The sequence below is a fragment of the Rhinatrema bivittatum genome, chromosome 14 (assembly GCF_901001135.1).
Source record: "Rhinatrema bivittatum chromosome 14, aRhiBiv1.1, whole genome shotgun sequence".
Taxonomy (NCBI): domain Eukaryota; kingdom Metazoa; phylum Chordata; class Amphibia; order Gymnophiona; family Rhinatrematidae; genus Rhinatrema; species Rhinatrema bivittatum.
Window position 1 is genome coordinate 18,910,591 of NC_042628.1, and position 14,220 is coordinate 18,924,810.

Consider the following 14,220-nt stretch of genomic DNA (forward strand, 5'->3'; position numbering starts at 1 on the left):
CTGACACAAAAGTGGTTAAATAGACAAGTTTGAAAATTAAACAGTAGTGCCATCCATAAGAGCATGACTGAAGCTTTGATACTTAGATTTACTGCTCATAACTTTCAAATTTGTGCAAATTAAATTTTGAGCTTTTTTTTTTTGTACCTGTTCTTTGCTCTGCACTGTATAAACTCACTATATTACCCCTTCCCCTTCTGTTCCCTCTAATACGGGAGGGAAGGGAGTAGAGTAGCCATTCTCTTCTCGCCTGCTTTAACCCCCCCCCATTTCTTGCGTGCAGGGTCCCTGCCGAAAAAGGGCTGGAGCAGAAAGCCCCTGCTGCTCTGCCTCTTGAGCCTGAAACAAAATGCAGGAACTGCGTGCCATTCCTTCCCCTCCAAATTAAGCCCTGGATTTATCCAGCTTTGGGCCTTTGAAAAACGTGCAGCGACTCAATCTTTGCCTCTGGCTTAGTGGTGAAAAACCAAAAAGTCCATCCTTCTTTAAATAAAGCCGCGCTTGAGAATGGGGGCGTATACCGAGACAGCAGCGCTGCAAGCCCCTTCTGCCTGAGCCTATAACGCACACCATCCGCGCGCCGCAGGAAGGTGAATGAAAGCCGCTTTAGAGCTGGGGTGTGCAGATTTACGGACGTTATCGCCATGTTTATGGGCACACTCCCCGCCCATAAGCGACTCGTTTTTCATGTCAGTTTCCGGAAAAAAAAAAAAAGGGGGCGGGCGGGAGAGCCGCCCCCGCTGACGTCACAAACGCGCGACGAGCTCCGGACAGCCCGGGAAGGTCGGTGAGGCCTCGGGCACCGCAGCATGGCGCGAGCGGCACTGGCGGCTCTCAGGAGGGCGTCGTGCGCGTGCTCCCGGCGGTGCCTGATAGGAGCGCCAGGTAAGGGGACGGAGGTGGGACCCATCGGCTTCTCCCTGTCGCCGAGGGAAAGGAGCAGGCTTGGCTTCCTGTACCGGTTACCACCGAGAGTCCTGCGCCCATGGGCATGGAATGAAAGGGACTGTAGATGTAATAAGCCCTCGCTGTCGGGACTGGGCTTTATTTATATCTTTTGAGAAATTTGACATTCTTCCCTGGACACAATGTGATAGAAATGAAATTATATATATATATATTTTACTTTATTTTTATTAAGACATATAAACTTTTTAACAAAGCATCCACTTTCCAACAGCAACTTGTACATTACGATATTAAGAAAAAAGAAACAAAAAAAATACTATTGTAACTGAACCAGTTAGACCCCAAGCATGGTCAGCCCAATAATGGAGAAATTACAAGAAAACAAAATATGTAGAAAAGGCTTAGCTTAATACAAAAAAAAAAAAAGGCTCACCTCTATACAATATGAATGATTCAGATCTTACAGATACAGGTAATATCTTTTTAGAATCTAGAAAAGCTTTAAGTTGCTCTGGTATAAAAAAAATACAAAGTTATCATTATTGAACTTAACTATTCATTTGCATGGGTATCTCAGAAAGAAGGAAGCTCCTATAGCATGGGTATCCTGGCTTTAACCTCTTCTTCTTTCTTGGATTGACTTTGCCAAATCCGGAAATATCCACACTTTCTGGCCCATGAATAAACGGTAGATTTCTTAAAGTAACTTTTCATAATGGAGCTTAAATCATTTTCAGAAAAAAAAAATTAGAAGTGTAGCTCTTTCTGATATTTCATAATTTAAATGGCTCTAAACAATTGGTCAAGTTAGCCATATCCACAGCAGGAGTTTGAGCTTGAGTAGATGAACAGGATGGTAGAAAAGAACAGGATGGTAGAAAATATACTTTACCCAGCAGGGAAGCTGAATCTGAAGTAAACTCCCAAGACTTCAAGGAAATATATTTTCAGTGTCAGAAGAGGAAATTCTCCCACTACCCTTGGAAAATTTAGTAGACATAGATTTTAAATGTCTCAACCTGTTTTTTTCAATAAATTCCACCTTTCTGTTTAAAGAACCGCAGTCCTGAATTATCAAAGCCTGAGCTCCTTTTACAATATGAATTTCTTCTTGGAGTTCTTTAAATTTTGTAGAAATTTCCTGCTGTTGAGAAATATTATTTCTATAGAGATTATCCATTTGTTGAGACGTGGAATTTAATTTTTGAAGTGCAGTCTGAAAACGTTTTACCAAGATCCCATAAAGATTCTAACGTTAGCAGCGCTGGCTTCTCTGTTGGGGGAAACAAAGTCCATCAGAAGGCAAAACCTCAGCAGCAGACTCCTGCCTTCCGCCTATCCCACAAGGAGTCTGACCGGATTGGAGCAAATTAATTCCACCTTCTGGACTCAACGGGAGCTCTTGCACTGGAGCATCCAAAGCTGCGGCTCCCTCTGCCTCAGCAGAGTGGGCAACCACCTCGGGGGGGCCCCTCAGTGAAGGCAGCGGCAAGGTTTCGCATGCAGCTGGCGGCAAACGATCATCCAGGGGACTAAGCAACACTTCCTCCGAAGCCGGGGCGAGCCCCCCCCCCCCCCACTCACCGCCACAATCGGATCCAAAGACCCAAAGGGGCGGAGCCATCGCCAGACATTGTTGGATCTTTCTGCCCGGTTGAAGGTAAGGGTTCCGAGGGAAAGGATCGCACCTTCCCCTCCCTTTTCGACAGCATGAGAGGAAACAAAACGCAGGCAATTAGAATGAAGAGACCGAGCAGAGCAGTGTTGGGGTTAAGCCGCCATCTTGGTTCTCCCCCCCCCCCCCCTCTCCCGCAAATAATAATTTATAATTATCCAAGTCTGAAGCGATAAATAAGCCAGTGATGTTTGTCTGGAATAGATCTAATAACATTTTATTGTGAATAGCAAACATACACTTGCATTTTCAGAGCAATTCAAATTTTATATGGTATCTTCAATGTCTGAAAGAATCTGTATAGTGGGAATGTTTTCTGGTAGGTGGACGAGAATACCTTTGTCCAGAAAGCAGCAGCAGCCAAGAAAGCAAATGGAATGCTAGTAATTATTATTAAAGGAATGGAGAATAAAACAGAGAATATCATAATGTCTCTGTATCGCTCCATGGTGTGACCTCATCTTGAGTATCCTGTGCAGTTCTGGTCGCCACATCTCAAAAAGTATACAGCAGAATTAGAAAAGATACAGGGAAGGGTGACCAAAATGATAAAGGGGATGGAACGATTCTCCTGTGAAGAAAGACTAACGAGGTTAGGACTCTTCAACTTGGAGAAGAGACAGCTGAGGGGGAGATATGTTAGAGGTTTATAAAATAATGAGTGGTGTGGAATAAGTATACAATTGGTTGATTTACTTTTTCATAGAGTTCAAAGACCAGGGGGCACACAATGAAGTTACTGGGTAATACATTTAAAACTAATAAGATAAAATATTTTTTAAATCAATGCATAATTAAGCTCTGGAATTCATTGCCAGATGATGTGGTGAAAGCTATTAGTGTAGCTGTGTTTGAAAGGTTTTGGACACATTCCTGGAGGAAACGTCCATAAACCATTGTGAAGGTGGAGTTACACAAATCCACTTCTTATCCCTGGGAGAAGCAGCATGGAATCTGTCTACCCCTTGGTATCCTGCCAGCTATTTGGATTGACCACTGTTGGAAACAGGATACTGGGCTTATTGGACCTTTCTTCTGACCCAGTATGGCAAGTCTTATGTACTTAAGATGATTTACAGACAGCATAGAACAAAATGGACAAATGTAGGTTCTGTAGCATAGAGCGAGAAATGGTTACACATCGTGTGGCTGGGCACAACATGCTAATATAAGGTCTGTATACAGGAAAGCACAATAAAGCAGCATGGCTTATGCACCGGAAAAAAATGTCTAACCATTTATTTATTTATTTAAGACTTTTATATACCGATGTTCCTGTACTAGTACATATCACGTCGGTTTACATAGAACCAAAGTTGGAAATTACATCAAACAAGAGGGTACAGATAACAGGGCTAACTTCATATGAACTTATAGATACCCATCATTGTACCAGACTGAGCTCACAACTCCGACAGAATTATAGTGAATGAAGATGGTGTGATCACCAGGGACATTCCCATTTCAACCAATAAAAAGCTCGATGTTAGAAAACTGGGTGTTGTAGTAAAGGAGAAAAACACAAGAATGGCGTTGCTAACAGAAGTGTCGTTTCCAAGCGACTATTCGGTACAACATGTGGAAAAAGAGAAGAGGCTCAAATACCAAGAGATGCTATCGGAGACCTGGAAAATGTGGTAGAAAGACGCAGAAATTGTCCCAATTGTATTGAATGCCACTTGCCTGACTAGAAAGAACTTCCAAGGTCACCTTGATGTTTTGCCTGTACATATGAATGCCAGAAGGAAGCTGTCTTTGGCATAGTGCAAGTAGTGAGAAGCGCACTAGCAATACATTTGGGGCTTGTGAATTGCTGTGATCGTTGCAGCAGTTGATTTTTTAAATAGAATAAATAAATACCCAGTATACCCTGATTTACAAGTGAGATTCATGGTACTATTATTATAATAATATTAAGGTATGCGCAAAATAAATCCATTTGGAGACATTACCCAGAGAAAATAAGATAGTGACATTGGGGTACATTTTCAAAACGTTATGCCTGCAAATAGCCTCTACTCGCGTATTCTGTATTTTATAAAAGTCCAAAATATGCGCATATTTTCACTTTTACGTGCACATATAAGGGGGCGGTCAAGGGCATTCCGGGCTCAGGGCCAATACTTATGCGTGCAAATTGCTATTTTAAAATCCATGCACGAGGATTTGCCAAATTATGTAATTTTAGACCTGCTAATTATCTGGCGTAAGTGATATTAAACGTGTTTATTGCATAGTACTGACTGGGTGTGAGGTTTGGGGGGGGTGGGTTTCAGGCTGGGTTTCAATGATCCAGAGAAGAGCTGGTGGAGTAACTGGTAAAACTGGTAACTTCCTTGCTGCACACACATTTTAAAGTACGCCGGTTTATGCAAGTAAGTCCTATTTTATTTTCCCCTGTAAAATATGCGCGCGCATGTTTTTAAAATGGGTAGGAAAAGCATGCATATTCAGCGCATTAATATGCGACCTTTGCGCATAAGACGACATACGTGCGCATATGTTGCAGGGTAGAGATATGCGTATCTTATAAAACACGCGTATGCCGTATGGCCGGATTTATAAAATACTTAGCACAGTTCTGCTTGCAGTCGTAAACAGGTGTATATGCCGCCGCGCACATTTGTTTGAAAATTATCCTTACTGACTTTGGGGTGAATTTTAAAAGCCCGGTGTGCGCAGAAATCGGGTTGGCGCATGCTGCCCGGATTTTAAAAGGCACCCGTGTACGCGCATATCTCCCGGTACGCAGACAGTTTTTTGTTTTTTTTTACGAAAAAGAGGCAGGATGTGGGCTTTCCAGAACCTATGAATGAAACCAGCGCGTAAATACTTAAACACACAAGTCCACGCCCGGGTCCCCTACTACGTAACGTTACGTCTGCTATGGATGGCGTGTTAGTCCTAAAACAAACAAATCTAGGCCAGTCGGTGGGGTTTTAAGGATCGGGCCTAGCGATAAAAAGGAGGCTAATTAACTGAAGAGGGGGTGGCGGGGTTAGGAAGTCCTGTCCTTTACCTGGGCGAGCTGAGAACGAAAACTGGAAATTGTGTCATTGCACGTTTACTAAAATCCCCCCCTCCACTTGCGTGATAGAGGGGGCGTTTGCATGCGCGCGTCCATATAAAACTGCGCGTTCAGCCTCTTTTATACCATGTGCACATATGCGTGCGTACTTTATAATATGGCCGCGTCCTTTGGCACGAGCTGACTTAAGTGAGTAGGTGAGCGCCCGCGCGCTGGTGTCATAGTTACCGTCCTCGTGTGCGTCTTTCATGGTGGACTATTTCTACCTCATGTTTCGTATTCACGTTGTTGTGTATTTTGCCACGTTACCCTGGTCATTCCATTCTTTGTTGAAGTAATGTGCCTTTTAATATTGCTTTAAATTGCAATGCCGTTTCACGTCTTTTTGTTTGATAGGATTTGGATGTTGCGCACCAGCAGACAGGACATCTGTCAGGTCCTTCAGTATAGGAATGACCTTGGACAATGTGGACAAAGCTGTTGTACATCCCATAATCAGAGTAGATCATGCAGGGGAGTATGGGGCAGATCGCATTTATGCAGGGCAAATGGCTGTCCTGGGCAGAACAACAGTGGGACTAGTCATTCAGGTAGGTATTTATGAGTTGAGTTACTGTTAATAATCAACTTTTTTTTTCTTTCTCTGAAAATTAATTAATGGAAACGGCAACACAACAGGGAGCTCATAAAACCAAATTACTGCACGCCATGCAGATGTTAGGATCTTTTCATGCACAGATGGTCCATAAGCTTAATGGACATCCGGGAATACTTTATTGTACTTCTACAATGTCCTAAATAGCCTTACTAATGGTTAGGGTCTTCACACGTATGCGAATTCACCTATGTTGTGTCAGCTCAGATCTGTGCACATTTAGTCAACTGGTTATTATCAGGCATTGCTCCCTCTTTCCCTCCTAAAATTATAAGTGGTACGTGCTTGAGCATAATTATTTTATGCTGTACTACAAAATCCATCTTATGCTAACATTTTGCGTTCTGCAATGTTTAGGATAAATAATGTTGGATCGTTCTTAGATTTTTACATAATCTGTCAAAGGATTAACTGCTTTCAGTGCCTATGGGTTGCAGAACCCTTTCAGGATCTCACCTGATCAGACTGCTTGTTGTTTTACTGGTAAATGACCTTAACAAGAGCTCCTCAGTATTATGAACATTGACAGGTCTTAATGGATTATAATAGTGATTATGGGAGCAGCAACAATTTTGCAAAGCTGTTCCAGCACAGGAAGAACAAGAAAATAAATTTTCTCTCTCGAAAGTAAAATATGCTTGAGAGAAACATTTTTTTTTCCCCTTAAGCAACTTTAGTGTTTAGCTTTCTACCAAGCACTTTTCACATAGGAGATTGAAAAACCACTGATAGAGGACTTCTATCCAGTCCTCAGGATCTGCTCAGGTAGTCTGGTTTTCAGGATTCCACAATGAATATGTATGAGATATAGTTGCATACAGTGGAGACAGTGCATGCAATATATTTATCATGCATATTCATTGTGGATAGCTTGAGAACCAGACCAGCCGAGTGGGTCATGAGGACCAGGTTGAAAAACATCGATCTTAAAGGTACGGCACTTGGCAGCTTCCTTCTTTCCACTGCATAAGCCAATGGGCCTCAGCCTGTTTCTGGAAGTATGAGTGTGCTCTATGCCCATTTGCTGTTTGATCTCTCTGCTGCAGCTTCCAACAAGGTTGCCAGTTAGTGCCAGTTGTGTTGATAGTTTATCGTCCTTTGTATTGAAAATATTGATTTTTCCCATTTTCTTGTAGTTTTAAGACAAAGAACCTTCTCATCCATTGTGCCTGTATGACGTATTTTGGCCAGTTACTATATGCCTGTATTGATCTATTTACTTTCACTTGCATTGTTGCTGCTGTTTTAAAATGATGATGATGGTTTACGCAAAAATAGTCCTCGAGGGTTTTTATGAATAGGACACTAAGGCAGGACGTAGTTTTGCCATTTATGCTGCTCTGATACATAGATTTATCTTAACTGATAACAGTAAAGGCCTTTCTGATACCGGTATCATACATGAACAGGGTACTTTGGAAAGATGTGTTGCAAAATGGGGATCTTTGTCTGTTGAGAGATATTATTTTACACTGATACCTTTTTTGTTTCCCTTGCAATGCTTGAACTGATAAGTAGGCAGCATCTAACTCCTGCTGTACTATGCAGTTTCTGGCAGCAAGGACTAAACAGGTTAATCTTCTGTATGGCCCAAAGTGAGGCTTGGAATGCAGAGTCCCTCAGTCTCCCGAAGAAGGTGAAGTGTTACAACATTCCATATTGCTATTGGTCAGGAAGCAAGTATCTTGGCCTGTCATTGGTTGTAGAATACCAGCTCTAGAGGGAACCAGCCCAGAATTCACTAGTTCTCAGTTGTAGTATAGAGGAACCAGACGTGTGCCAAGATCCTGCCCCAGGCACTAGTGGCTATGTATAGTGATATTTGTCTACATAGTGCTAATCATATGAAACCTTGTTATTTTACCTGTTGACTGTTTGAAAATTACATCCTTTTTTTTTTTTTCCAGTTCACTGTTTTTACGTTTTTAAAATTTATTTTTTTAGTTTTATTAGCTTTTTCCCTGTGACAGATTGTAGATTCTAGTATTTTTTTGTATTCGTCTGTACATGCATTTCTAGAAAAGTTAAGACACCCCCTTCCCCCTCCTCCAGGGTTTGTGTCCCTAGAACCCACCGGAGGATAGCTTGCAGGGCTAGGTACTTGCCTAGAGGAAAGCCGGGTTCCGTTCGGTAGATGGGAGGTTGCCAGTTTAGAGGTACTTGTGCAGGCGGGGCTGGGCAGTGCTTGGCAGGACTCTTGTACCCACAAGATTAGCACTGAGTGGGTGTTTAGGGGTAGCGCTAAACTGTTAATGTGGCAATAAGATTTTAAAATTCCTGTATTTGTTGCCATGTGTTTTCATGGCTCTGCTGATTGACTTAACTTAAATAATCTTGGAAGCCCACAGCAAAAGAGCAAATTCCTGGGTATGCAGAATTTGGAGCTTTATACGATGGGTTGGTTTTTTTTGCATGTGTGTGGTGTGAGGTTTCTCAGCCAATTTATTTCTATTGCAGAAAATGTGGGATCAAGAAAAAGAACACTTGAAAACATTCAATGAATTAATGATTGCTCATAGAGTTCGACCTACCATTTTGCTGCCTTTTTGGAATGTAGTAGGCTTTGCTTTAGGTGAGTGGATGTTGTAGTTCTCATTAAGGGCTTGATTCTCCCAAATTTGGGAATATGAACAGTCAAGATATTTGCCAATGTAGGTGAATATAATTAAAGCCCATCTCGTTTATTAAAAATGTAGTTGAAAGGCCATGCATTTTGGTAAAAACACTACAAATCTCCCCACACACACACTTAATGTTTGGACTTTTAGATAGGACCCCACGCTGCACATAATATATTATCAGTTTCATTATAATATGCATGAATTATAGTATCCCTCTCTGATATGCAGAGTTGCTCTTTTGATGTTACCAGCTTTTGTGATTGGGCATACTGAGAATGGTGTGCCCCTTAACTTCTCCGGTATTTATCAGTACAGGAGATGTTGCTGCGACAACATGGGTTTGCATTCATGTAGAAAGTGTGTATAATGCAAGGGTGAGGTGTGAGAGAGATGGGGAGTAAGAACATAGAGCAGGATAAGAGAGATCCTGTGCATGTTTATGATAATTTTAAAAGATGAGGGCCGCTGGCCCTTTCCAAGCAACTTTTTTCCTGTGAAATTTTAGCCATTGTTTAAAATATTTTGTCCAGTTTTATCTGATAAACAGAGGGCTTCTGTTCCAGCTAGATTTCCTATTTTTATCCCCAGCCTAAGCATTTTTTCAAGTGCCAAAATTGCTCGGATGGTAAGTAATTGGAGGTGCACAACTGATGGTGGTTCTTCCTGCCCACTCGGAATATCTTTTCTGTGGTGGTTGTGAAATCCTTTTTCTTTCTATTGCCAGATATGTTTTTATGGCAACTGCTATTTGGTGAATCCATTAGCTTTTCTCCTTCCAGAGGTGAAAATGGTTTTGGGTACACTGAGACCTAACTCGTTAGTAAAAGATGTGTAGGTTAGCCCATATACAATATTCCTTGTATTCTTTTTTTATGAAAATTACAGGCGCTGGTACAGCTTTGCTAGGAAAAGAAGGTGCAATGGCCTGCACTGTGGCGGTGGAAGAGAGCATTTCAGAGCATTATAACAATCAGATTAGAACGCTCATGGAGCTGGACCCTGAGAAATATAAAGAATTATTACAGGTACTGTAAAGCGTATGTGCTATCCATACAATTTTGCAAGATCAAATTATTTGTTCTTACTAATTTTTGTTTTGTATATTAGATATTTATTTTATTTATTTATTTATTTAACAGTTTTTTTTATACCGACCTTCATAGTAATAACCATATCGGATCGGTTTACATTTAACAGGGAATAACTGGAGTAACAATTCAAGTAAACGAGAGCTAAACAATAGGTGGGAATAAGTCAAAGTTACAATCAACAGGGAAAGAGAACTTGGAAGCTTGCGACAAGCTGGAAGGAAGATAAAGGCAGGAGAAATATAAAGTGTTACCGTAGAGTGTACGGTTAAAAGCTTAATAGGTGCTTTAACCTGGAAGAGTCAGATATATTTATTTATACCCCAATATGCACATTGGGGCTTTTTTTTTTGTTGAGTATTCTGACTTTATCAGAGTTTAACCTCTATGGAACCGATAACAACAAAGCTTTTTCTATTCTAACTCCTGGCTTGTGGAAAACATTATCCAGTGAGGCCCATGCATGTAAAGATCAAGTGTACTTTAGAGAGAGAGGAGAGTTAAGATGTGGCTTTTAATGACAGCCAGTCAGTTTAAGGCTCACGTTCAGGGGCCATCAACTATTTATGCAGATCTGCAGGGAATAGTCGGCAGATGGTAGCTGACACAAAGAATGATAGTGCTGGGTGCAAAGGGAATCTTCTCCCCAGTTATGCTCTTATCTTTGGATAGGGTTTTGGGGTTCTTTTTTTCAGGGATCCGATAAGCCCAGTCTCCTGTCTCTAATAGTAGCCATTCTGGGTCACTTGGGACTACCCTGTAAATACCAACGGGGAGATCCATTCCCTGCTGCTTACTCCTCCCAGAAGTAAGAGGTGGCAAGCCCCAGGTCTCCCTGGCTGCTAATTGTCAGTGGTCCTGTCTTCCAGAAACTTGTCCGAAACTTTTTTTTTTTTTTTTTTAAATCCAGCTATACTGCTGGCCTTGACCACATCCTCTGGTCTCACGCATTCACATTCTCATGATCAAAAGGTCATATGTGTTTATTTGACATTTTATTGTAACATTAACAAACAGTGCCCTAGGCCATGTCCAACAAAATAAATTACCACAAATAATGTATATAAAAATATGATCAAAAACATCATATGGTCTGACTCTGCATGGCTCTTATGATCTTGTATATGTATTCTCATGACCAATAGGGCCATCCTTGAAGGTAGTAAAATACGTTCTGCAGAGCTGGTTATTATAAATACATTACACACGTACATAGAGCTTTGCTTTGCATGATAAATAATTAGGACTTTCTAAGCAGTATGATTGACTATGGCAATAAAGGAGTCTGCTTTTATGTAAAGCCACAGTCCCTCCTGCTTAAGGAATATACATTTCTAGGAGGTGGAGAGGCATAGAGGCTGAAAATATTTTAGGACAGACATTTATTTATTTAAGTGAATCGGGAAAGCTGGAAAAAAAACAAAGCTTTAGTTCCTGAATTATGTGGACTCCCAAATAAAGGTGACAGAGTAGCCATGGCATGTGCCCTGGTCCTTCTTACTCCTCTGGAGTTTATTGTGCTTCTGACCTAAGATTGGGTACTGCTTCTGTTTTCTATTCTTAATTTTGAATTATGACAACGTGCTTATAATTAGAATTGTTTTACATTTTTTCCTTTTAAGATAATAAAGAAGTTCCGGGATGATGAACTAGAACATCATGACACAGGACTTGAATTCGACGCTGAACTGGTACGTAGATAACTTTGTGGAAGGTTGTATTGTACTGTGCGATGATGTAGCATTATAGGTGGTTGTCCTAAAATAAACCATAAATCAGTGAGTATTGAATTGAAATCTTCTCTCATTTTATGTCCCTAGAAAATGGCCTTATAGAAGGAGTCCACTGTGGGCCATTCCTGTGGCCCAGGCTGTAGCTCTCTGTGCTACTGCACAGGAGACTCGAGCTTGGCTTTGTTGTTGGAGAGTGCGAGAGAGGGTCGGGGGTGGCGTGGAGGTGAAGTGCTGCTACTGCGGTGACCTCTGCTGGCCACAGAGAGGCGCTGCGGGTAAGTGTTTTGTAGGAGATTCCCCACCAGTTTTTGAGATTTGGCAGTGGTACCTTTGTCACCTCGATGTACTGCATGGGACGAGGGGAGGGGAAGGGCGAAGGGGCAGGAAGTGATAGAAGAAATATATGGCGTACTCGCCATACCCTAGAGCCGTTGCTACCAGTAAAAACATACTTGGCCTTTGGATTTGGCTGAGGCCCGGCATTGGGTTTAAGTTCAGTGATATACCTCAGGGACCTTGGTCCTAAAGTTTTACACCTGGTTATATGGTGTATCGTAATCCTTTTTTTTTTGCTTTCAATGTTATAAATATTTAGTTAAAAGAAAGAAATCAGGTCTGCATGGGTTCAGTGCCAGAACCGCAGTTTGTCCTCCTGGCTTAGCGGATAAGGATATGTCTTGTCTTTGGGAGGCCGATGTAACTGCTGCTGGCTTAGTTTAACAAATCATGGTCCGTCCCCCCGGCTCCCACCCAGAGTGGGTTTGCTGTCGTCTGTTTTATAAAGCCATCCTGAGGACCTGTGGCAGTGGAAGGAGCTATGCGAGTGCAAATTCTCTCTCAGGAACAGACACTCTGCCGAAAAGAATATCTCGTTTCAACAAAAATAGCATTATGAAGGGATGGAATAAAATGCAATTCTTATATCCTCCCCTGTTCAAGAAACAATTCTTCTGTGTGTTTAAATGGCAATTTAAGATAGTGTGCTAAGGCAATTACTACATTGTATCCCTTCATAGTATTTTTACTAGGACTGTAGTTATCTAACTTCATTAAGCTCCTCCCCCCCCCCCCCCCCAACCCTTGCTCTTAAACAGTGTGGGACCCGTTTTATTCTTGTTTAAAATTCACATAAAGCATCTTTGGTCCGGAACAGGATAGCGCTGGTCAGGCGTTTTTGATTTGAGAACGTGTGACGCATGTGATTTAGATGCTTCTCCCCCCAGATGGACCCAGAAGCCTGGGTCCTGGGGGGGGAAGGCTAGATGGGACCGACGTCTGCCCAGGCTAATTGGAGGTGTCCTGTAGGTGCAATAAGAATTGGAGTCCGAATCCCCGCATAGTAAACGCAGACACAGCTTTTGTAGTTTGAAGTTGGCCAGCGTATTTTTAGCAGAGCCTCATCTCAGCTGCTAGATACTTTATCGACCCTCCTAACTCAAGACCGTGTTGCTGGGAGCATTTCCCCTCATTCCTCTGGGGTTGTAGGCCGAGCAGTCCCAGAGAATGTGGTGCGGACGCCAACCGTATCTGTAATGCAGTCGAGTGCTCACAGTGGTAAGCCAGAATCAGGTCTGAAAAAAAGGGACATGATGATTTCCCCGGAGTGCAGAGTTTCTTTGCTCTCTGCCCAGAGAATAGTCCTGCAGGGAACGCTGCCGGTGGGCAGAGCTCAGTATGGTCACTTTCACTTTCTGCAGCCCAGTGTTTGCTTAGCCTGAGGCTCAAGAGAGAGATGGCGTATTCAGTAAAACTCTCATGCCACAGGATTTTAACTCGCCTTTGTGCTCAGCTTGCTCGTTGAGTAGCAAAGGTAGAATGCTAGTGCAATAGTTCATTTTTAAATAAATGCATTTGATAGCATTTGGTACTGTAAAAGCTGCATCTCATGCATTGCTATGGTTTTGTTTTGTTTTTTCATTGCAGGCACCAGCTTATTCTCTGTTGAAGAATGTTATACAGATTGGATGCAGAGCTGCAGTCTTCCTATCTCAGCGCATTTAAAAAAAATGTTTTTGAATTTGGCAATTGCAGAAGTGAGAGTGAAAGATCATTCTTCATACAGCTTTGCTATTTTTGGCCCTTGTTAAATTTTGTGAATTTGACATTTTATTATATATATTATCCACCGAGTGCCAGGAATAAACTTTATTCTGAATCCTTTTGAGCTTTCTTTGAGCTGCTATATTCGCAAAAGCCCACAGGGTGACAGCAAAGGCCCAGCTTGCAGCGTCCGTCTCTTGTGCATTTTTTTCTCCCTAAAACTTTTAAGATGATGTCAGGCCTGGGCAGTGAGTATTGGTTGTTCAGCCTCTTCTGTCCAGTTCTCTAGCAGCCCAAGTACGCAGTTACAAGTGTTTTTTTGCATTTGAATTTGTTGTGATCCAACATCTGACAAATTTCACAGCACAACAACTGCAAATGCAGAAGCACATGCAACTGCCCCTTTGGCTTGCTAGAGACATTTCTGAGAGGCACAGCTGGGCAGCACTAAAAGGATTTATAGGCAGGGGC

General features: G+C 42.0%; 1 protein-coding gene across 3 annotated transcripts; it reads left to right on the top strand.

The window, feature by feature from the left end:
• Positions 1-728: 728 nt before the first annotated feature.
• Positions 729-13,869, top strand: COQ7 (coenzyme Q7, hydroxylase). Of its 3 annotated transcripts, none has more exons than XM_029576893.1 (6): positions 729-885; positions 6,009-6,202; positions 8,725-8,839; positions 9,774-9,913; positions 11,599-11,667; positions 13,633-13,869. In XM_029576893.1, the coding sequence occupies exons 1-6, from the start codon at positions 810-812 to the stop codon at positions 13,708-13,710; spliced, it is 672 nt and encodes a 223-aa protein (XP_029432753.1). In that variant the 5' UTR covers positions 729-809; the 3' UTR covers positions 13,711-13,869. The 3 variants fall into 3 exon arrangements, with proteins under 3 accessions (XP_029432753.1, XP_029432754.1, XP_029432755.1); XM_029576894.1 differs by lacking the exon at positions 13,633-13,869 and adding an exon at positions 11,797-11,943; XM_029576895.1 differs by lacking the exon at positions 729-885 and adding an exon at positions 915-2,569.
• The last annotated feature ends 351 nt before the right edge of the window (positions 13,870-14,220 follow it).

Excerpts from the sequence above, each read along its gene's own strand:
- COQ7 (XM_029576893.1), top strand. The coding sequence starts at position 810 with ATGGCGCGAGCGGCACTGGCGGCTCTCAGGAGGGCGTCGTGCGCGTGC. Across the intron at positions 9,914-11,598 it reads AATATAAAGAATTATTACAG|ATAATAAAGAAGTTCCGGGA; the intron begins GTACTGTAAAGC and ends TTTCCTTTTAAG. Across the intron at positions 11,668-13,632 it reads TTGAATTCGACGCTGAACTG|GCACCAGCTTATTCTCTGTT; the intron begins GTACGTAGATAA and ends TTTTCATTGCAG.